Below are 24564 nucleotides of genomic sequence, written 5' to 3'. Positions count from 1 at the left end.
ATAAGTATGTAAAATGTTATCTTAACAGACCAATGTGTACATGCCATGTCATTATAAGTAGAAATACAAAGCATATAGTGACCTTCATTTTCCTTTTTGCATAGAAAATAAAAATGCCTTTTGTTCCTTTTTAGTTTACTTCCTTTTCATTAGAGCGTTTAGAGAGATATGAATGTTGACAGTAGACATTGTTTAGACCTATTTCTGGACCTCCTTCCCAAGTCATGTACTGAGAGGAGAAAGTTAAGAAGAATAGTGTCATAGGTTCTAGGAAAACTCTAGATTACCGAGCTCACTTTACCTGAGTACAGAACCTCTTCGGGCAGGAATATCATACTGTGATCTCAATTTCTTCCTCCAGAAACATAAAAGGAGCCTATAAGTAGAGGAGGTAGCGGGTAATAGGGGTGAAGAGTCCTGAATAAATCTATTTGTTGCATTTTCTGCAAATATATTTTCCAACTATAATATGTTCTGTTTGCTTATTTATTTAATTATAAAACATTAACAAAATATCTAATGTAATGAAGGACTTTGTCTACCACATTAGGAAGCTTGAACTTCATTCCACAGGTAATAGGTAGCTGCCTATTTATGTTTAAGCAGAACTACATGTTCATAAAAAACCACGATACAGTAAACAAATAATTAGAATACAAAGTAAGATTTAATGAGTTTTAAGAGTTCTAACAACAAAATATCACAAAGGTTAAAATTATAGATATGGTTAATAATAGTAACTGCCATTTATTGAGCGTATATTCTGTGCGAAATACTGGATTTTTGGTATTTTATTTTTGAGAATTGTGGCATGTCAAACATGAAACTTTAAAAGATATGTATATATAGTATATAATGGCAAGAGGCAATTCAGGCAGCAGTAACAATTATATTACTATTAATTGTGGTCTGAGCTCTAAGCTTAAATGGTGAGGTTAACATTAATAAAGCTCTTTGTTGCTGTTCTCTGTAATTTAAATCAGAAAACACAGTTCCTAATATTTTTTGTGACAATCTTATGAGGAAGTTAGCAAGAGAAATATTGTCATAAAGGCTGCTTTGGTATAATTTTTGTTTTTCACACTAGAAAAAATGTCTATTTAAATATAATGTAGCCCTAGTTGGCATTTGTTTTGAAGTGGATAGACTGGTCTATTTTAAAGTTACCTTTTTTTCTTCAATTCTGGAGAATTCGTGATCTGAAGATGTATAAACGTGGTATTAGTATATTAATGATGGAATTTTTGGCAGTTTTGGGAGTGTGTGTGGTAGGAAGAGGGTAGTCAGAATTAGAATGATAGAGGTTATTTCTCTCACTCTTTAGTAAAAGCGCCATTATAAAAGACTTTATATGCTTTTCCCTTTTGTTGACAACAGTGAACTTTGCTTAAAAACTATCATTAACACTTTTATATGATTATTTATTTCAAGCGGATTTTGGAGTATCAGCTAAAAACACAAGGACAATTCAAAGAAGAGATTCCTTTATTGGCACACCATATTGGTATGTGTTCAGTTTTATGGATTTACAGTGTTAGTTATATCAGCAGTTATTACATTCATTAATTTGTCTACATAATTGGTGATCTGTTTATCTTTTATGCGGTTTGCAATCCTATTCTTAAGTTAAACATCTTAACTTTCAGTTCCTTGTTTTTATAGGATGGCTCCTGAGGTAGTCATGTGTGAAACATCTAAGGACAGACCCTATGACTACAAAGCTGATGTTTGGTCCCTGGGAATCACTTTAATAGAAATGGCTGAGATAGAACCACCTCATCATGAATTAAATCCAATGCGAGTGCTACTAAAAATAGCAAAATCTGAGCCCCCTACTTTAGCACAGCCATCAAGATGGTAAAGTATTCTAAAGAAGCTTTTAAAAAAATTTTTTTTTCCCAGCTTTATTGAAATGTAATAGATAATTAGTTGCTCATATTTACATTGTACAATTCAATGAGTTTTTTTGAATTATAGTTGGCATATAATAATATACCAGTTTCAGTTGTATAACCTAGTAATCAGAGATCCACATAACTTGCAAGACAGTCACCCCACTAAATCTAGTACCTCCTATTCCCCCTTACATATTACATCATTAACCATCTTCCCCATGCTGCACTCTACATCTCCATGTCTATTCTGCAACTATCCATTTGTACCTCTTAATCCCTTTGCCTTTTTTTCCCTCCCCCAAACCCCCTCCCGTCTAGTAGCCCTCAAAATATTCTCTGTATCTATGAGTTTATTACTGCTTTTGTTGTTGTTGTTTATTTGTTCTTTAGATTCCACACGTACGTGAAATCATGTGATATTTGTCTTTCTCTGTCCTTCCCATTTCATTCAGCGCAATACTGTCTCAGTCCATCAAGGCAATATCTTTCTCCATCCCCTTCCTTTTAGTCTGTGTGTGTCTTTTAATCTGAAGTGAGTCTCTTATAGGCAGCATATGTAATTGTCTTGTTTTCTTATCCATTCAGCCACTCTGTCTTTTGGTTGGAGCACTTAATTCTTTTCCATTTGAGGTACTTATTGATAGGAATATAGTTATTACCATTTTTTATTCATGTTCTTGATACATGTTCTTTCTTCTTAAGTCCCTCCAACTTTTCCTGTAATACTAGCTTGGTGTCGATAAATTCCTTTAGCTTATTTTTGTCTGGGAAGCTCTTTATCTGTCCTCCAAATAATAGCTTTTCTGGCTAAAGTATTATTGGTTGTAGATCCTGGGTTTTCATCATGTCGAATATTTTGTGCCAAGCCCTTCTGTCCCACATAGTTTCTTTTGATAAATCAGCTGCCCGTCTTATGGGTGCTCCCTTGTAGGTAACTAACTTCTCTTTTGCTCCTTTTAAGATTCTCTCTTTGTATTTAACCTTTGGCATTTTAATTACGACGTGTTTTGGTGTGGGCCTCTTTGGGTTCATCTTGTTTGGGACTCTCTGAGCTGCCTGGGGTTGTATGTCTATTTCCTTCACCAGGTGAGGGAAGTTTTCCAACATTATTTCTTCAAATAGCTCCTCAGCGTCTTGTTTTCCTTCAGATACCCTTATGACACAGATATTTTTACATTTAATAGTGTCTCATATGCTGCTTAAATTATTATTATAGCCTTGGCTTCTTTTTTCTTGCCATTCTGAATGAGTGCCCTCAGCTTCTCCATCTTCTATATCGGTGGTTCAATCCTCTTCTTTACTCTGTTTTTTTCCATCTAATATACTCTTCATCTCGGATAATGTGTTCTTCATTTCTGACTGGTTCCCTTTTATAATTTCTATTTTAATTTTTATGTTTTTTATCTCTTTGTTAAAGTTCCACTGAATTCATCTACACTTCCCATAAGTTCATTGAGTATCTTTATAACCAGTGTTTTGAACTCTGCTTCTGTTAGATTCCTTGATTCCATTATTCCCAGATCTCTGTTCTGTTCTCTGATATGGTTTCTGCTTCTTCGTCTTCCTATTTTGACTGTCTTTCTGTGTCTGTTTCTGTGTACCAAGGAAAGCTCTTAAGTCTCCCAGTCTTATTAGTAGGTGTCCAGTGGCACAGTCCTGAGAGGGGTTCAGCTACAGGCCAAGTTTAGCCCTAGACTGTGCCCCTCTGGGGCCACCTGTTAAGATTCAGCAAGCAATCCACAGATGCTGTGCTTATAGTTGCCTCAAGAAACAACACCAGAAACCGAGGCTAGCTGCCACTAGTGTGAATCTTGCCTCTGCTCAGCAAGGAGCACCTGACTCTCCCAGGACACACCTGGATGTGCCTTGGGTGGGGCGGAGTTTCAGGGACTCCTCTGGGCAGACTGACCTCTGTTATCCAGTTTGATGATGTCTCAGCTTTGGTGGTGCTGCATCAGCATACTGGGAGGGAGGTGGGCTCAACAGAGGAACAATGGTACCGCAGGCACTTCTGTCTGGGAGAGACCCTAACCTCTGGCCCTCACTCCGACAGCTCAGCTTCCCCCTGTAAGTGCCTGTTGCCCTCCGCATAGCCAAACTGGTGCTGTGCTCAGAGCAAGCAGGTCTGTCACCGGGAAAGTCCGCTTGCGAACGTGGCCCCTGTAAGAGTCATCTGCAGCTGCTGCTGCCGCAGCCTCCATCACACTCAGCAGCCCCACGTTCTTGCCCCGTCCTACCTTCTGCCGTTGCAGGGTGATTTCTTAGTTCTCTCCATATGTGTATGGCTTGTTCATTTAGATCCCAGGTGATTTTCCTTTCTGTATGCTCCTTGTTTCCGTCACAACTTTGATTTGGTCACCAGAGGGATGAACAGAGTCTCTATCATCCACACCATTTTTTTTTTTTTAAACGAATCTTTTTAAGAAGCAAAACTTGATGCTTTATTCTTCTAACTTTCCTAGGGTACTTAAATTTATGGTACAAAGACTGTATGAAGTAGAAAACTGATTTTTGGTGTAATTTTCAAGGCTTAAGGACCATATAAACTCTTATAACTAACTTTTCCCATAAATTTGAAAATACCAGAGAATTCACTTCTACATGAAAAAGGTATTTTCTGTACTATGAGAAAGCGAGACATATATGTGTTTGATCTATATTTGTGGAATTTAATATAATAGAAGAATTTTCGTGATTTTGGGCATACTTGTGAATATATGGCTATATCCCAATGGCTAAAACTATGAACTTACTTACATATATGTCTCACTTGTATTTAGAGATGAATAACTTATAAAATCTTAATATTCTCATTAACTGGTTTTCTTTTGTTGAATAATACTATTGTGTACATAATGAAACTTAAGCATAATTTATCAGAGTTTGTTTGATTTTTAATAACAAGAAAGTAAAATAGAATGTTATTGTTAAATTTTTATTTTGAAGGTCTTCAAATTTTAAGGACTTTCTAAAAAAATGCTTGGAAAAAAATGTGGATTCCAGATGGACTACATCTCAGCTACTGCAGGTAAGATAAGAGTAGTATGATAGCAAACCATATAGTTGTTTTAACATCTTCTTAAGAAGAATACAGTTTTAGATTCATTTATTATGTTTGCTTTCTACTCGAATTTCCCTGTGGAAACTCAAAGTTGTTATTTGCTGCCATTACTAAAAGGCATTTAGCTTGTAAGTCATTCCTCTTGTGCTTTTATGATTTAGTTTAATTGTATTCTTTTATTTTGTGGGTTATTTCCACTTCATTAGTTGCTTCCATTTTGTCTCTCCAGTTACTAGAAAGCATGCACCTTGGGAGAGGGGCACGAGCTAATTAATTTTTTTATATCTCTTACAATGAGTGTAAATGTTCAGTATATAGAGCTGACTTTAAAAAATGGTGTTAAAGTGATGGGGTAATTTTGTTTCATAGCAAGACCAGTTCATAATATTTGAAATAAAATTTTGTCAAATAATTAATATTACAGGTGGACAAAAAGAATGACAAATCTTGAGGCACTTACTATTTGGTTGAGTATGGTGTAGCTCTTGGATTATAATATTTTAGGTTGATCTGTTTATCTGGGGGGAAAAGCAGGAAAAATTGCCTTGTTCTATGCCAACAGGTATATTCTTGGAACACACTTTCTTTTATTATTTCAGTACCCCCACATTTGAAGGGCTTAGTCTGTGACAGACACTGTTAAGTGCTGAGTATACAGAGCTGAATAACATGTCTTCTTACTCTTAAGAATATTATAACCATGTCAAAAAAGCAAGTGTTTGTAGACGCTGTTAACAACTTTAAAGCTTTTCGTAATTCTTTTATTAAGGCTTTATACAGGATTTATATGTGTTGTTACTTTTTAAGAATTGGTAATGTATCAACTTGAAAGTTACTTCAAATTTTAAGTTTTAGATTATGAAATGTTGAAGCATACAGAGAAATACATGTACCTACTACCCAGGTATAATGTGTTGTTGTTGTTATTGTTGTTATTATTATTTTCTTTAAATTTTAAATTTTTTAATGATGACATTGCATAATGAAATGTGTTATTATTTTTGACATATTTCATTCAGATTCTTGGAAAAAAGGTAAAGATACAGTTGCAGGCAGCCTCCTACTCCTGCTCAATCCTCATTCCCCTTGCCTCCTTTCTTCCCCAGATATAATGTTATCCGAAGCTGTATATTTCTTGCCCATGTGTTGATATTTTTAACACAGTAATTTTTGACATAGTAATATGTTTTATGTGTTTGAAACTTACTTTACAAGCAAGGGTTTCAGCCATTATTGAACATGCTCTCTTTAATGATCAAACAGCATCCCTTTGTTACTGTTGATTCCAACAAACCAATTCGAGAGTTGATTGCAGAAGCAAAGGCTGAAGTAACAGAAGAAGTTGAAGATGGCAAAGAGGAAGAGGAGGATGATGAAACAGAAAATTCTCTGGTCAGTATTTAGAAAGGAAATTTTATTTAGGTAATTTTTAGAGTTGGGTTTTGAGGTATGATTACACTTGTATCTAAGGATAAATCGATGGGTAGCAGTACAAAACCTTTAATTTTAGAGGTGAAGATTAATAGCAAGTTTGCTCTTGCTACCTGTTTTTGTCATATTTGTTATGTGAAGATTTGTCAGCTCTTTAAATTATTTTTATAATGTAATCAGTTTACTGGATAAAGATTAAATCACATATATAAATTAAATAATTTTTAAAAGTATATATTAACATTATTTTGGTCACCATCTTGAAATTATATTTTAACACTAAAAATGTATAAAATCTTTTTTAGCCAATACCTGCAAGTAAACGTGCCTCCTCTGACCTTAGTATTGCCAGCTCTGAAGAAGATAAACTCTCACAAAATACTTGCATTTTGGAATCTGTCTCAGAAAAAATAGAACGTAATACTCGTAAAGATAAATTTAACAACAGAGTTCTTAATGAAAAACTCATCACTGATGAGCCTGAAAAAGCTGTGGAGGTTACTGATGAACATATTAATGATACTAATTTAGAAGGTATGGCCGAACTTCATACTAGAACAATGATAATCAAGGAAAATGGGAGAGAGGAGAAGAGACCCAGGCTTGAAAATCTACCTGACACAGAAGACCAAGAAACAGTAGACATTAATTCAGTCAGTGAAGGAAAAGAGAATAATACAGTGATAACTTTAGAAACAAGTATTGAGCAGAATCTGAAACCTGAGGAAGAAATGGATCAGGAAAAGCAACAGATACTTGAAAATAAAGTTATAAAATCTGAAGAAATTAAAGATATTACTATGCAAACAATGGATTTAGTTTCTCAAGAGACTGGAGAAAAAGAGGCAAGTATTCAGGCAATTGACAATGAAGTTGAACTTGCAGACACCCAAAAGAATTTGGTAAAAGATGAGAAAACTCAAAAAGATGTGGTTGGCGATACAAGCAATGCAGTAGGAACAAATGAGGCAATAGATGTTGTTCGGAAGGCAGTTGAAAATAATGCTGAGGATGCTCAGAATAATGATGGGAAAGAAATGGTTGAAGTAGGCCAGGAATTAGTAAGTAAATCTACAGAGAGTCCTGAGGTTCGTGGTACTGAGGAAGTTCCTGTTAAAGAAATACTTGAAACTAATGAGATAGATCAAAAATCTGTAGAAGGTAAAGATGAGGAACAGTTAATCAACAGTTCTAAGAACAGAGTGGAGACCAATGAGGAACCTAGGACAAATGAAGTTGAGAAAATTACTGAGTTGAGTAGCACTGAAGAAATAGAGGTCAGTGGTGCAGTGATTCATACTGACCAAAAGGCTTTAGGAAGTGAAACGCGAGATGCTCATGAAGCCACTACTCAAACAGATACAGAGCAAAAAGAAATTCCATGTGAAGTGCCAATTAAAACAGAACCTGAAGTTACCACCACTTCAAAGCCCAGTGAACCTCAGCCTGTCCCAATACCCAGTATTAATGTCAACTCTGAAGATGCAGAAAATAAAGGAGAAATAGGTGCTTCATCAAAAACTGAAACCCTGCTAATACCAGAATCTGAGAATCAGAAGGAAAATGATACTGATTCAGGCACTGGTTCCACTGCTGATAATAGCAGCATTGACTTGAATTTATCCATCTCTAGCTTCCTAAGCAAAACTAAAGACAGTGGATCAATATCTTTACAAGTAAGTGTACATGGGTCCTCATTTGGGTTTTTCTTTGTCGTTTTGGCAATTTAGAGTTTATGTGAAACTGATATCTTGAAAATAAAATAGTACTAAATCGGTATAGTATTAACCCCATAAAATTCTTAAGGCCTGCGAAGGCAATCAATTAAAAACAAACAAGGAGAGAGGTTCTGGATGTTAACGTTAAATTTTTTGGTAGTACCTGCTTATTTTTTGCCAACGATATAAACAGTGTAACAATTATTTAGTGTGATTTGAGTTCTCTTATTGCACATATCTAGATACTATTTTAGCAAGAATCAATAATGTATGAAATTGTTGAGAAATCGAAGGAATGATCTTTTTTAAAGCACATTTAGGGTGCAAACAGCCCTTGATTTACCGCTGGCCCATACAAAAGATCACTGTTCCTTCATTAGTCGTAGCCATCACAACTACCATGAGAACCATCGTGGGAAAACAAAACCAAAAACTAAAACCCAGAACACTTGCAGTTTTAGACCATAATTGTCAAGTTTAGTGTGCTTAAGAGTTCCTAGGGGGAGCTAAGTAGAAGTATGGGGTGGGACCCAAGATCAGTATTTGTAACAAAATATCCTATGGAATTCTAATACAGGTGAGCCATTGAGTAAAGATCCTGGGTTGACTGTGGAAGAGAAGGCTCTAAACAACAGAAACAACTTAGCAAAACTGACCTTGGGGATAGGACTCCTCAAGGAATGACTGACCAGCCTGCCTGTGTGTCCCAAATTATTACATGTCTTGCCTAGATTGTCTTCAGTTTTCAGTTTGTTTTGTTTCACTGACCAAAATTATATTAATCTGAAGTTCATTCACTGACTTAATAGCCTCTTTTAAAAATACAGATACTTCTGTGAGAAGGTGATATTTATTATGGATACTTTAGTAGGAACTTAAGAAATGGAAAGTTTGGCAGTTATGGGGAGGTAGATCTATTGGGGGGGCATACCCATTTTAGATTTTGGAGGAAGCCTGGATAGGGTGCCATGGTCTAGAGCTTAGGGAAAGGAGCATGAGGATAATGGGAACCTGGAGAATATAACAATAAAAGGTTGCAGAACAATGACAGGGAAGTGCCAAAGACAAACTTCAAATTTTAATACATTTTGACTTTAGTATTTTTACATTCCACTTTTTCTCTCTTTGCTTTCTAACCTTTTTCCTCATATCAAAACCAAGTAATTATCTGCTCTGAATACTTATATGTTTACCAGATATGTTTGTATGAGTGTTATGCTTCTATTATTTCTATTTGCATTTAAAAAGCATTTGGATACCAGTTGAGAAATGAAGAATTTGGTCTTAATAAAGAATTGTAGGTAATAGCTAGCAGGCAAATCTGGTGCTTTTGTGGTACAGTAGAGGTGCTTTCTGTCTAGCAACTCTAAAATCACACATTCATCTCTGGCCCTGAGATGGAGGAGGACTGTTGATACTATTGTTGCTGATGAAATGGATTTTGAGTCCCAATCCTGGTAGTTAAAAATTACCTGGAGGGCCTTTTCAAAATACAAATTCCCAGCCACCCTCAGCCTTATTGATTTAGATTCCTTAAGGAATGAGCCCCAGAAATTCATTAAGTGTTTTGTCAGTGGTTCTAAAACTGAAAAGCAGAGGTATCTGAAAAACTACAAGGTGAAAATATGAAAAAAAAAAATGGTTAACATGTAAAAGTTATACTAATTAGTATACTAATTATTGCCTATAATTCTTTATGTGAATTGCTCGTTATCACTGTGCCTGATTATGATGTGATAGCGTAAAAATTATACATCACCAAAATGCATAATATCACTTGAAAAAATTTTGATTTCATCTATAAAGTCACATGAAAGATGAGATTTAAGATGATATAACTGGTTCCACAGGTGGGTCTTATATTGATTTATATTTTCTTTACATATGTAGTCTTCATGGCTGTTCAGTTTTTTATTTTTAAGAAGAAAATGTTTTCTATCTCTAGTATTACCCATATAAAGCTAACTAAAATAAAACCTCATTCAGGAAACAAGAAGACAAAAGAAAACATTGAAGAAAACACGCAAATTTGTTGTTGATGGTGTAGAAGTGAGTGTAACAACGTCAAAGATAGTTACGGATAGTGATTCCAAAACTGAAGAATTGAGGTTTCTTAGGTGAGTAGCAAAAACAACATAATTAAAATTGGTTTTGTGTTTCTTTTCAGTCTCTGCAAAGTCTAAAGAATAGAGAAATGAGGAAAGTCTTGGCTAATTTTGGATTATTTTGTTACTTTTCCATTAGAAAAAAATGATTTTTAAAGTTTTTTTAAAGTATTGCTTCAAAGGTGTAATTTTTGCTATCTTCCTCTATCATTGCCGTTAAATTTTATCAGACGTCAGGAACTTCGGGAATTAAGATTTCTTCAAAAAGAAGAGCAAAGAGCCCAACAACAGCTCAATAGCAAACTGCAGCAGCAACGAGAACAAATTTTCCGGCGCTTTGAGCAAGAAATGATGGTAAAATCTTAGATTTTTGTACCATTTTGTTCATAATGTAATTTTGTGCTTTAAGAAAGAACCGACTGGTGGCGTGTAGAACTTGTTCTCTGATTACTAGAATTTTCTGGCTCTGTGATGTATTTCTGGTCTTTATCTCTTTGGTGTTCTGGATGTGCTTTTTTATTTTTTATTTTTGGCTTCTTGCCCAAAAAGATCTTTCATCTTGACCTTCCTGTCACTGACTTATAGTGTGATGGGTGTCCTCATTTTTCTTTAGTTAAAATCTGTCATGAAAATTTGGAATCATGAAGCTAGTAGATGATTTGCAAAGTTCTTAGATGCTCCTGTTGCTGGATAATTTTTTATCATTACAATTTGACCCCTCTGATTTTAGAATTCCAAGATTTTAAGACAGTCTAGAGGAGTTGTATTTAAACCTTGCTAAGTATTAGAATTTCTTGGGGGCTTTTTCAAAACCCACTTAACTTCTCTGGCTCCTACAGTTAAGCTTCCACAACCCTATTCATAACTGAAAATTCCTAAGAAAATAACTTTCTGTTCTTATTGAGTATTTTTATGATACTTGTATTCTATTTTTTAGAGCTTTATAAAAACTATTTTTTCCCACAAAATATTTTTCAGAATGTTTTGCTTTTTAATTTTTTTAAAGAAAACACCCTTTACAAATATTTAACTCTACTTATATCCAAAATTGCAATGTTACTAAAGTTTTATATAAGCAGCAATCTTTTGTTGAATGAGTAAATTTATAATTCTAAAAGATTCATTGAAATGAAAGGATGTTTATTTTAAGAATCTTAATGAAGAATAATTAATCTGAAAATGACAGTGGTACATTATTAAAATAGACTTCAGATAAGACCTTTGATTTATCAAAAATTTTATTGGATAAATATTGAAATTTTTCTTACTTTAGTATTTCATAGCAACTGGATATTCTTATGGATCGTCTAAAAATTTTGACTATTCTACTTGTGTAATAGAAAAAAGTACAATTGACTCTTGAACAATGCAGAGTTTAGGGATGCTGACCCCCATGCAGTTGAAAATCTATGTATAACTTTTAACTTCTCAAAAACTTAACTACAGTTGTCTCTTGATATCCATGGGGGATTGGTTTTAGGACCCCCCCCCCCCCGCCCCCGCTTGCTACCAAAATCTGCAGGTAAACACTTATATAAAATGGCATAGAAAGATGCATATAGTAGACATTCTGCATTCATGGATCCCCAGCTGTAGATCGAAAATAATGTTTTTAATTTGTAGTTGGTTGAATCTGTGGATGCAAACCCTGGGGATACAGAGGGCCAACTGTATATTTATTGAAAAAAATCCATATATAAGATTTGAACTGTGTAGTTCAAACCGTGTTGTTCAAAGGTCAACTGTATTTATTTTCCACGTTAGAAGATATGCAATGCTTATCTTTTTTGAAAAATTTCATATTTTAGTGCATTTGACTTGTTCTGGTTATGTACTCTTAGTAAACATCTTCATAATAATGAGTTGATATGACTGACAGGAAAGTTAAACGATCTTGAGCAACATTGTTTTACAGAGCAAAAAGCGACAGTATGACCAAGAAATCGAGAATCTAGAAAAACAACAGAAACAAACTATTGAACGTCTAGAACAAGAACACACAAATCGCTTACGAGATGAAGCCAAACGCATTAAAGGAGAACAAGAGAAAGAGTTGTCCAAATTTCAGAATATGTTAAAGAACCGAAAGAAGGAGGTAGGTGTAACTACTTTTTTTAATTATTAAAGCCGTTTTTTTTATTGCACATGTAAGACTGTCTAAAGAATTAGGAATAATACCTGATAGTTAAATAGCACTTTTTTTTTTTTTTTTTTTACCCCAACAGTCATGTAGGGCAGTAGTAGTAAGGTCAGGTGTTATCCCATTTTACTGCCAAGAAAACTGAAGTAGAAGATGTTGAAATAACCTGTTCAAGTTCACAAATTACCCTTAAAAATGTCCAGCTAAATGTTGAACCGTCTTCATTTTCCTTTTGGACTATCGTTTCTGCCTATGACAGAAATTTTATTTTATTTTTTTTAAAAGCCTTCAGCACCTGGTCTTCCTAGGTGGTCTCCCATCCAAATACTAACCAGGCCCGACCCTGCCTAGCTTCCGAGATCAGACGAGATTGGGCACATTCAGGGTGGCATGGCTGTAGATAGAAATATTTTTTTAAAAAAACTTACTATGTTCCGTTTGCAGATGGCAGTAATAAATCATCACACTATTTGTAACATTTAATTCATATTGAAAATTTTTTTGTTGATTAGCTTGATTGCCTTTCTTGGACATGTGCCAAAATAAAAGCTGAGTAACCTGAAATTTGAAATAATATCTATAATTATGTTCATTAAATTGCGAGATACTTTGAAGAATCACAAGTGGAAAATATCTGTAAAGTTATTTGAGTAGAATGAAGTTTTTCATTTTCCTGAAATTATTCCACATTGTTATAGGATCTATTTGTGGTATGAAAGATTGTCTTTGATTGAGATTTACATATTGTGTGTGTTTTTTTCTCCCCAAATTAAAACTAAGAGAGCTTTACATATTAGCAGTTTTCAGAGATAATTTTATCATTTATTATGTACCTTTAGAAAGAAAATGTACCTTTTTATATGATAAAAGACAGCAGGGGAAATAATTATGACCATATCTATTAGATTGGAACCAAAGTATTTCAGCCAAACTAGTGAATGCAGTTTCACTTTTGTTGCATGTCTCAAATACCCAGATTCATTGACTCGAACATTCAAATTATGCAGAAAATTGAACATCATATTGCTGAACTTGAGAATCTCTTTTAAAAAGGATAGAATCAACATTAATAAATGTAGTGTGTTCTATGATTTCTTTAGGTAAAGTTGAATGAAATAATACATAATTTTATTTGATGTAGCTACCATTTCAAAAATTACTGTTTCATCACTGTTTATTATAGTTTATAAAGAATTGCTCTATATCATGATGTATGACTTTTACTGATGCTACTTGTTAATTTTCTTGAAATCATGGGTAGTTGTCATTGAGTGGTTGTTTTTCAATTTCAGATTAAATAAAACTAATTTTATAGGTAAATATTTAATCTTAAATATATAAAAGTCTCTAATTATTGTTAGTGTTTGGGGGTAGGAGAGTTTAAGCCAGTGAACATGTTAGAGATATACGTATTTTAAATAACTATATTATGTATTTTTTTCCTGTCACTGAACTTCTTGCATTTGGGGAGTTTCTTTCTTTTAATGGTGATTTGGTTTCATGAGGAATTACTGATGGGAAATTCTAAATGCACTGTTAAATCAAAATCAGTCTCTTTCATGGACCATCAGTAGCATGTGGTGATTTGGAATCTGGTTGCTTTTGGTTCTTCTACTTGTAAATACATGATCATTTTTCATAGTTGGATTATAGATCTGTTTTTAGGTGGAATACATATCTGGAATTTTGAAATGATTAAAAGAAGGAGCTCTAAACTATTTCATTTTATAATATACTTTATCTGATGTAATAAATCAGCATATTAAAATTATTTTGTGAGTGCTTATATTACTGCTTTTAAAGTTGACAATTAAGTTTGGCTTAAACTGTCCGCAAAGGAGCATGTTATCCTAATCCAACACAAAATCATCAGATATGTTCATTTTTCTCACACCATGTATAAAATGGTGTGTTTTATGAAAAAAGAAAATCTGGTGTCCATTTATTTCTTTTTTGTGTATTCTAAGGCTTATTTTCCCTTTTTCTTTTGGTCTCATTAAGTGGATTTTATTTAAAATTATTTCTTTGGTTTTATCAAGCCAATTATGAAATTTTTCATTTTATAAATGGCATTAGTTTTCCTATATGTCCAGAATTTCAGACAGTGTCAATAAACATGTTTATAATTTTATGATCTTTCAAGGTCAGTTAAGTTTATCACCTTTAGTTCAGCATCACCGCTGCAAGTAATCCTTTACTGATTGTCTGTGGATCTTTAAGAGAGAATGATACATTAGGGATAATCAAGCAACTAATTAACCTCTACATGGTGTAATGTCCCTTTCTGCACTGAGATTAAGCATGTTCTGTCCTTTCATTCTTTTTCACCAAACTAACACCTATGCTAATGCATGTTAAACTTTCTAACGGCTTTAATATTTGACTTTTAGCTTGTCTGCTCACACAAATGCTTGCTGTGGAGAAAGTATTATTTCCCCACTTCCTGCATGCTTATACACTGTAGGTTATAAATGAAGTGGAGAAAGCACCCAAAGAGCTGAGAAAAGAGCTCATGAAACGCAGGAAAGAGGAGCTTGCACAAAGCCAGCATGCTCAGGTAACAGCAGCAGCTTAATGCTACTAAAAACAGAAAGCATTCTCACAGCTCAATAAACCATGGTTGAAAGGATAAATTCTAATTATACTTATTAGATGATGTTGACTTCTCATACAAAGGTTCCCAGGGCATTCTTTATGTGGTACTAAATTCACACTAATGGTGACATTTAAGTTGCTAATATGAAATTAAGTGTAATGTTTGGAAAGCTGACTTCAGATGAAGTAAAGAAGTGTGTTAATATATAATCCACTGTATTCTTATTTTAATCATGATAGAAACTTATATTTTTAAGTAGTAATGTCAATGTTTGATAAGGCTTTTAGGATAGAAAAATACAGAGATTGAGTATGAAAAGAATGCCTGTTAAAAGGCCATTATTTATATAAAGTTTAAAGTTAAAAGAAAAATGGTAAATGGTAATGTTAAATGGTCAATCAGACATTTATTAGTTAAACTCAACAACATAAACACCTTAAAACCAGATTTTAAATATTAAGTATGTTTTTCTTTTTGATTCAGAATCTAGCAATTTATAAAATAGGCTGTTTTTTTTTACCTATATAAACTTGATTCAGGTTATGATAAGGCTGAGCCAATTAAGATCTTTATAAAACTAGATTAATTAGTATTTTCAACATATTCTTCTAGAATTATTTCACATGACTACAAGGTCTTTTATACTAGGAATCATCTTTTAATTAAGTTTGCCCTCAGCCTGGAGGCAAAGAAGAATGAGCTCAATTTGTAGTTACATAAGTCAAGGAAAGGAAGAAGAGACATGGATTATATATTAACTGTTGCTTTAAATTATCTTTTTAATGTGGTTTTATGTGGTTTAAAAAGTGATTCCCAGACTTTTGAATTTTACAGACCCATGGAAAGAAACATAGTAACAACGAAAACTATTGAGGACCATGACAAATGGATTGCTATTCATTTTTTTTTTTTTGGTTGTTTTTGCCAAGTAAGGATATTTTTAAATTGCCATTTACTTGTCACCATCATTTTAAAGGAGAGACTATTTTAACACTATGAGAAATAAGAAAAATACCTCAGAATTCAAAATTTTAATAAAACTAGCCTATTTGAATAAATTTAGTTTTTGCTGTGAACCAGGGAAAATTTTGTCTTCGCTAAATAACAAGCCCAGCGTTTATTATGTGTTAAGTACTGTTCTGAATGCTTTACCTGTATAAACTCATCTAACCTCCCATCGTATGAGGTTACTCTTGTACCTCCATCCTACATCCAAGGTCACATATCTGGTTAGTGGTAGAACCAGAATTCTTGTCTAGGCAAGTTTGACTCCACCGAACCCACCATACCATGCTGCCTCCCATATTTAAGCTACCCTTTCTGTGCCAAATCTAAACTCTCATCAGCCTAACCCAATGGTTGTTGTTCACCATGTCTTGTTACTAGGTGAAGAGGAAGTCCTTGCTGGTCGCACATCTATTTTTGGATAACTTAGATTTCAAGCCAGATAATAATATAGTTTTGTCTTGTAAAGGAATATAGACTTTTTAAATTGCAAAAGGTAATATATCAGACTCCAGAGTCAAAATGGAGACATTAGTGTTGAATTAATTAGGTGATTCTGTGCTTTAATAAAGCTTTGTTGGTGTTTTTTCTTATAATTTTGTGGACTAGCTTGTATTTTCCAACTAATGCTGAAAGCAAAAGTTAATTTCTTTCTGTAAATTTAATGAAGAATTTAGTAGTCTAACATATTTCAGAAGTATTTCTCTTTAGCTACTGCATTTAATGAAGGTGCTATAACTTGATAACTTTACAGAGTCTATTTTAAACTTTTTTTGATAATTTGTAAATAATAGTCATATAGTCATGGAGCTGGAGTATATTCGATTATCCGGTGGTTTTCAAACTGTGCTTCCAGGATTTGAGTTTGGAAGAAGTACCTTGAGAATCCTCTCAAAAGCAAGGACTGTGGGGCTCTGGGCCTTGCTTCCTCTTCAACTCAAGCAGCACCACTTTGTTTTACAAATTTTATGTATTTTTTGGTGAGTTTTTAAAAGAGGGTTTGACTGGTTTAAAAAAAATCACACCAGCAAACTAGAGCTTGGAAACCATTGATCTAGTTCAGATCTTTCATTTTATAGATGAGAAAGAGGCCCCTGTGTTAAATGACTTGTTCCAGGCTTCAAGAAACTCAGCATTTGTGTAATTATTCTTTCCATTTATAAAAAGTCACTCGGTTATATTCTCACCTGGGAGGTACATTGTATTCTGATCCACAGGGTGTTGCTCAGGTCATGATTCAGTCTTTTCAGTTGTCATCTTGTGCAGTCTTCAACGCCCAAATACAGGATGTAAGTCCCGCGTGCCTGTAGGAGGATGCCTTTTCCTGTTTTACTTGCTTTTTCTTTGACTCACATGTGCCTTTTCATTGTTAGCTTCATTCGTTAAAATTATTCGTTAAAATCTTAGAAGATTGATAGATAATAATGTCAGTAATGACAATAACTAATAACCTGACATGAACTTTATAGTATAGTTTTCTTCAGAGTTTTCACATTTCGTTCTAATTGGCACCACCCTAACATTGGGATGGAGTGTATTCATTTTACAGATGAAGAAATCAAGGCACAGAAGTCCAAGCGATCTGCCTAAGTTATAAAAGAGATTAATGGTAGAGCTGGAACTAGAACACTTCTAATATAGTGTTCTTTTTCTGTCTACCCCACCACAAATTTTAATTTGAGATTTTCATTTTTTTCAAGAAAGATATTCCCAGTAGTATTTTATGAGCTTTGCACATGTGAGAAATTGAATGCTGTGATTCGATTTTTATCTTTGTGTGAAGTGACATTTTGATTGCATATGTTTATGTTAGACGTTTTAATTATGGATATGGTCAGAAAAGCCATATTAAAAGTGGTAATTTTAGTTACATTTAACTCTAGTTTTCACTATTCAAATTGTCCATAATGAATAGTGAGTTGCTATTCTCCTTGCTGTAGTTTTAAATTAAGTCTGGAATTCCAGGCTGTATGCTTTCTGAGTTTCTATAGGGAAGGGATTAGCTTATTTAACAATCTAATTTTTGTTTGTGACGTTTGATATATGCGACTGAAGTAGATAGAATACAGATTGATTTCAGCCCCTCCTTTTCCCTCTCCTGAAATTAGGCTTATTTTTTTTTATTATTGGCAGCTGTTGGACCCTATAGTTTTCTAAAAGAGTAAGCAAAACATTAATATTTTAACAAGAGGGAGAAATTGTGAATCACAATCATTTTTCTGATCATTGCCATTTTTAGCTCTTGAGTTAAAATTATCAAATTCTGTAAAAATAGCCCAATATATCATCACTCTAATAGCTTTCTACAACCCCCTGTATTTTTTTGGACCCTGTGTATTTTTAATGTTCGTAGTTATCTGATTAATATGATAAAATTCCTTATTAAAATTCAAACTTGTCCATTTAAAGGGCACTCATTTTACAGTTTATGTGTCCATTTTAAGATTATTTGTTATTTCTAGTGACCAGATTCATCTGTTGTTTTTTTAATAGGATGGATGTAATTTATATAATCTTTTTGGAATGTAAGATCACTTTTCTTTTAGATCGTAAGAGTCATTTCTAAGTAAAAATTCCATTGTGAATGTATTATACTTGGATTTTGAAGTTAGAAAATTTAATGAAAGCGCAATAATGTTAAAATTTCATATCTTTTGATGTAATAAAATATATTAATTACTATGTAATGGACCTTTCAGATAATTTTTTAGCTTTAATATAAAAATTATTTGTGCAGTATCTTTGACTATGTAATCATCCAGACTCAGCTTAATTATTCAAGTCCATATCTCTATAAGGCAGCTGGTATCTTGGCTAACTCTGATTGTCAGGAAGCACTTCCATACGTTGCCTACCTTGACTCTTACCTGTCGATCCTTACTGTACCTTCTGAAGCAGCACAATGCTAGTGTTGCCTGCTTCTGTATAACAGTCTTAGCTCTTCTTTTCCCCTCATTTATTATTAGTTGCTTGAGGGCATGTAGTTCTTTTAGTCATTCATTGTGTAGCATGGTTTCTAGACCCTCTGTTTTCAGCTTTTGAGTTTTCTGTGGTTTACTTTTGAATTTTCGAAAGTCCAGTACTAAGGGAAGGGGCCTACTATTTATGTGAACTGAAAACCAGTTTGGAAATAATAGAGTGGAAGCTCTTTAAAGGCAATACTGTTTTTTTATTAAATTTATTAACCCTGCAACTAGTACAGTGCCCAGCATTTACTGAGTGCTCAATAAAGGTTTTCTTTGAACTGAACTCCTAAATAAGTATAGTAAATATGACCCAAAATTTCATTGACAAGAAATTATATTCACTTTTTAGTGGCTCTGTCTTATTTTAGCTTTTTAATTTTCACATAAATATTTATTCACCCCATCTTATACTTTTGTACTTGATTTCTTTGACTCTAAAAGTAATATATGCTAGTTAATTTTGGACCCATTGTTTTTTCTATTCACACAGATATTTTTTAAAAGTCCTATATGCAAACGAATGATAAAAATGTTGAACACCCTTTGATAGGTTATATTGTTTATTTAACAAGTTTGCACATAGAAATTTTATAACAAAATTAGAGAAAATTTAATTTTTATTACTAATGGTAATTACTGTAAGAAAAAGAGAAGCTTGAACAACTTACTTTGTTATAACCACTTAAAAGATAGAGTTAGAGATTTTACATCTCTTTAAATAAAACTCAAAAGACCTTATTCTGTGTAGTTGAGTTTAAATATTCTTTTATTTTTATTTTCTTTACTGTGATAAAGTTATATAGGTGACTATAGTTAAGTTGGCAGTGTATTTTGTAGAGGCAATTCATTAGTCTTTCTGCTGCTACATAAGTTGTATTTATGCTACAATACAAATTAAGATGCAGATGAGACAGCAGCATTTGTGACTCCAAATTAACAGTGTGTCATGAATGGTAAGACCCAATCCTCACCTCCGAAGGCACAGTGGTAAGACAAGCATCTTGAGGAACACTGCTAGACTTACACTTTGTGTATTAAAGGCCAGGCTGGTAGTGATCTAGATCCTATCAGACTCTGTCTGAGGCCTAAAAAATAGTTCCAATAAGGACCTTGGGGTTTTATCTTTTGGATGTGCAAGAGAAGGGATTATAGGCGAAGTAGTGCTTCAACCCTAAATTTCTGAATCAACACTCAGATTGATTAGAATATCCCGTGAGCTAATCACAAACTGCTATAACTACCAAGAGAGGGATGGAGATCCAAACATTTCCTGGCAAAGTTTACATTTCTTGAATTTAGGTATTATTCTTTCTGTAAATGTATGATCTAGCATAAAGACCATAAGTCACTTTAACATTTCCTTTCTTACACAGTAATCGAAGGCTATTTTTAAAATATAAATTTTGCATTTAGGAAAATAGTATGCACTTAGTAAAGGTTTGTTAAATGAATGAGTAAATCCCAAAAGTGTTAGAAATCTCTGTTTATAAGGAATTTTTTTTATAGATTTATAAAATGTAGCTCACTTTCCTATTTCTCGTTCACATTTTACTAGCAATGCAATATTTCTTATTAAGTCCTCAAACTGTTGTTCTTTTTGATACAGAAACTATCTTTCTCTGTTAGTGTAGCCACGGTATTTCTTCCTAACTCATTATTGCTTAGAAAAATAGAGAGTTTACAATTCTGATATCTGTTTTATTTATTTGCTCTTTATTGCCTTTCTTTCTAAAAGGCATTTCTTGTTCTTGTTTTAGCCACACCATAGTGGAATGAATAGTCATTTTTAGAAACTGTAAATTTACTGTTTTCCCAGAGATGCCAGTATAACAGGGCATTTTAATTATGGGTAGATTATAGACTACTTTTGTTTGTATTATTCTTAATAGTGAATTAAGAATAATATGTATTCTAGTACTTCTTTTCTGGACTTGAACCAATACATTTATATATATACTATATAATTTTAGTATTTTTCAATTTTGCTAACTTGAGAAACTTGGTTTAGAAATCTTGTAAACCATTAATATATGCAGTTATATTGATAAATGGATGTTTTGTTCAGTAAATAATTATTAACTGATGGTTAACTATGTCTAATAGGAACAAGAGTTTGTTCAGAAGCAACAGCAAGAATTAGATGGCTCTCTGAAAAAGATCATCCAACAGCAGAAGGCAGAGTTAGCCAATATTGAAAGAGAGTGTCTGAATAATAAACAACAGCTCATGAGAGGTATATAAAATTATGTAGCATATGTATATGTGTAAAATGGTATCAAAAACATTGCTGAGATATACCTTGAAAATTATTTGAATACTTTTTTTGCTAGAGTGGTAGAGGGAAAGATAAAGTTGAGGTAAACAAAAGGAAAAAATTTATAAAATTAACAAATACTGCAAGATATAGAATTCCTTTTTGACAAGTGAACATAAACATAGAGTCCTTAAAACATCTTTTTGTCCAGATGATGCTAGAAATATACTTGAATAATTTTATATATTCATTATGCCTTACAATTGTCGGTATACTTTGTGGCTACATGATAGAATGAGATTTTAAGCACTTATTTCTCCTAAGAAATAGCTTAGATTTTTTATTTATTTCTCATTAAGATGATTAAATAGAATTTTGATGTTGAGGGTAGAGCATTCTCTGTTCATAGGACATTAGAACAGAATGGAAAGTAGCAAAAGATATTATCTTTCCATTGGTAATATTTCAGAATGTCATCATGTGTGTAAGTAGTGTATGTAAGAACACTTTTATGTAAATATTAAAATGCAGCCAAAGTACATTAGTAAAAAGATCAAAGTGACATTTTGAAAATTGCTTTTTTCTAGCTCGAGAAGCTGCAATTTGGGAGCTTGAAGAACGACACTTACAAGAAAAACATCAGCTGCTCAAACAGCAACTTAAAGATCAGTATTTCATGCAAAGACATCAGCTACTTAAGCGCCATGAGAAGGTTAATGAAAGGAAAATTTATTCACTTTTTTGTTCATTTTAAAGTTTGTGAAGTGAGGATTTTATTTCTGAAGCTTATATTTTAGAGAATGAATTTCAGATTTATTTTATCCTAAAATTTCTTTGATGAAGTTGAGAGTAATTAATTATATGTTGGTTATGATTGCAAACTTCTACAAATTCCACCGAAAGTAATGAATTACAATGCTTAACGGCCTCTGATAATCTTCATCTCATCTCTCAAAGGTAGCTATTGTGGCTCCATTTATGATTCAGGTATCTTAAAAATGTAGACTACTTATACGTAGTAAAAGAGGGTTTTAGTACAAGACTTTTATTACTAATAGCTTTGTTTTTCTTATAATTTATTTTTTGTCTAATATTTTATATTATATATATATTATATCTACATCACTGGATTGTGTTTAAAACTTTCTTAGGAAACAGAACAAATGCAGCGTTACAATCAACGACTTATTGAAGAATTGAAAAACAGACAGACTCAAGAAAGAGCAAGACTGCCTAAGATTCAGCGCAGTGAAGCTAAGACTCGAATGGCCATGTTTAAGAAAAGTTTGAGAATTAACTCAACGGCCACACCAGATCAGGACCGTGAAAAAATTAAACAGGTAAATAAACAAATTACTTTCTTATATTTTAGGTTAAAAAAATTTGAATGACTTTTAGAAGTGCCACCTGTTGTGTTGTAAACATTTAGAGACACCTTGGGTTGTTGATATTCACTTTGGCTCTATGGGCCGGGGCTAAATATATAACATATACCAACCTAGTCTTCCTACAGTTGTGGCCCCAGAGAGCAGAGCTCTCCCTCCCAGGCCCCACATCAGATCCTGGACTGTGCTGGTCCTGATACCAGCTTTGGGAATAAGATGACTCGGACAGCTTTTTAAGTCAAAACATAATGGCCTCGGTATACTTCTACCATACAAGTGAACTGAGGTCATTACGCAGATAAGGAAGAGCAAGGTTTTAATCAGAAGATCCCCACTCCCTACTAAAGCCATGATGTAGACTCTAGCTTTCAGTGATAGTATATTATTATTTACACCCTCAATTTGTTACACTTATAAGTTTTGTTAAATTTTTTAATTATACCTTTAGAAGATGCAGAAATTACATTGTTAACCATATTTATCTTTTGTTTTTCTTATTATAGTTTGCTACTCAAGAAGAAAAGAGGCAGAAAAATGAGAGAATGGCTCAACATCAAAAACATGAAAATCAAATGCGGGATCTGCAGTTGCAGTGTGAAGCCAACGTCCGAGAGCTGCACCAACTGCAGGTGAGCTATGGAAACGTGAAAACATTGCTGGTGGTGGACGGGCGGCATAGGTTTTGAGGAAAGAATAGCTAATCAAAGTAAACTGCATTTTACTCATAAAACTGCTAGGATTGTTTCCTCTGTAAACCCAAATGAAGATCAGTTTAGTATCATAGGCACTTCTTTTGATTTTATGTAACTGATTAATATAACATGAAGCTAAATTATAACCTAAGAACTTTAGTCTTTCAAAAGCAGTATTTTTTCGTATATTTTGCAAAGGAGATGAACAAAATTTTCAAAATGATGTAGGCAGTCTTGTTATCAGATTCTGAATTTGAAATTTCATTTAGAGAAACAATTCACTTTCTTCTACATTTTTGAAAAAAGTGATAAACTAAACATATGAGAATTTTTCTCCTAAGAAATTTAAAGGTTAACTTTGGAGAAGACTGTTTTGGGCCTTACCTGGAATATGTAGCCCATCTAGTATAGCCTAAAATGTTTAAAATTTCAGAGTAGTGTATACACTTGTGGATATGCTTCATGTTTGTTTAATTTACTATAGTGGAAAAGTTCTGAATCCCACATTCTGATAACCAAGTATGGGTAAAATATATACAAGCTGCCCTCCGAAGTGTCAGTTTTATGAGAAAATCTTAGCAAGGAAAGCTAGGATCAAACTAATTCTAAGTTATATTCATATGGTAACATATCCAGCTTCTAAACTTGCAAAAATGAAGCTATGACTCATTTCATTATTCTTGGCCCTTGGTTTTTAGAGAAGAATTTGAACCTCAGTAACAGCTTAGTGTTTGATGAATAATTTATTATTTTGGAAGATAATTGTATTTGTGAAAAATTGCTTAGTTGATCTGAAATTTTAAAAATCCAAACTTTATTTTCAGAATGAAAAATGCCACCTGTTGGTTGAGCATGAGACTCAGAAACTAAAGGAATTAGATGAGGAACACAGCCAGGAATTAAAGGAATGGAGAGAGAAATTGAGACCTAGGAAAAAGGTAATTTTAAAAGTTTTAATTAAAATATGTTTGCGTTCATCCATCCACCCATCCTCCCCGCTGTTGGCTCTTCTCCTAATACATATCCCCGTCCCCCAAAGGTTCAGAATCTAGTAACAAGCAATGATACTACTGATCCTATTGCTCCGAAGGAGGTAAGTACAGGGTACAGGGAGAAGAGCTCAATGTATGAGCAAAGAAGGAATAGTGCTCAGATTTTCCCGGGGAAATCAGGAACGCTTCACAGAGGAGTTGCCTTGTAAACCAAGTGAGGCTTGAAGGATGAATCGGAGCTTGCTAAGCAGACAGACAGATTGGGGTAGGATGGGGCAATTTAAGTGTAGAGAAGACAATGAGTGAAGATCATACATACAGGAA

General features: G+C 33.4%; 1 protein-coding gene and 1 pseudogene across 2 annotated transcripts in view; one reads left to right on the top strand and one right to left on the bottom strand.

Annotated features, from left to right (window-relative positions):
- SLK (STE20 like kinase) overlaps positions 1–24564 on the top strand; it is a 45424-nt gene that overhangs the window by 15953 nt on the left and 4907 nt on the right. Inside the window, exons 5-18 of one of the 2 annotated variants that reach the window (XM_011363784.2) lie at positions 1432–1504; positions 1663–1857; positions 4842–4923; positions 6220–6348; positions 6693–8063; positions 10092–10222; positions 10441–10564; positions 12126–12305; positions 14815–14907; positions 21021–21150; positions 21759–21883; positions 22323–22511; positions 23060–23185; positions 24073–24186. In XM_011363784.2, the coding sequence (XP_011362086.1) occupies positions 1432–1504; positions 1663–1857; positions 4842–4923; positions 6220–6348; positions 6693–8063; positions 10092–10222; positions 10441–10564; positions 12126–12305; positions 14815–14907; positions 21021–21150; positions 21759–21883; positions 22323–22511; positions 23060–23185; positions 24073–24186 (3062 nt within the window). The remainder of the gene's footprint in view (positions 1–1431; positions 1505–1662; positions 1858–4841; positions 4924–6219; positions 6349–6692; positions 8064–10091; positions 10223–10440; positions 10565–12125; positions 12306–14814; positions 14908–21020; positions 21151–21758; positions 21884–22322; positions 22512–23059; positions 23186–24072; positions 24187–24564) is intronic. The other variant, XM_011363785.2, reaches the window with a different exon arrangement.
- LOC111742245 lies at positions 12634–12752 on the bottom strand (annotated as a pseudogene).

This window comes from Pteropus vampyrus, unplaced genomic scaffold (genome assembly GCF_000151845.1).
Source record: "Pteropus vampyrus isolate Shadow unplaced genomic scaffold, Pvam_2.0 Scaffold89, whole genome shotgun sequence".
Classification (NCBI taxonomy): Eukaryota; Metazoa; Chordata; class Mammalia; order Chiroptera; family Pteropodidae; genus Pteropus; species Pteropus vampyrus.
The sequence above is the reverse complement of the archived record's forward strand: the minus strand, read 5'-3'. Positions and strand labels throughout refer to the sequence as shown.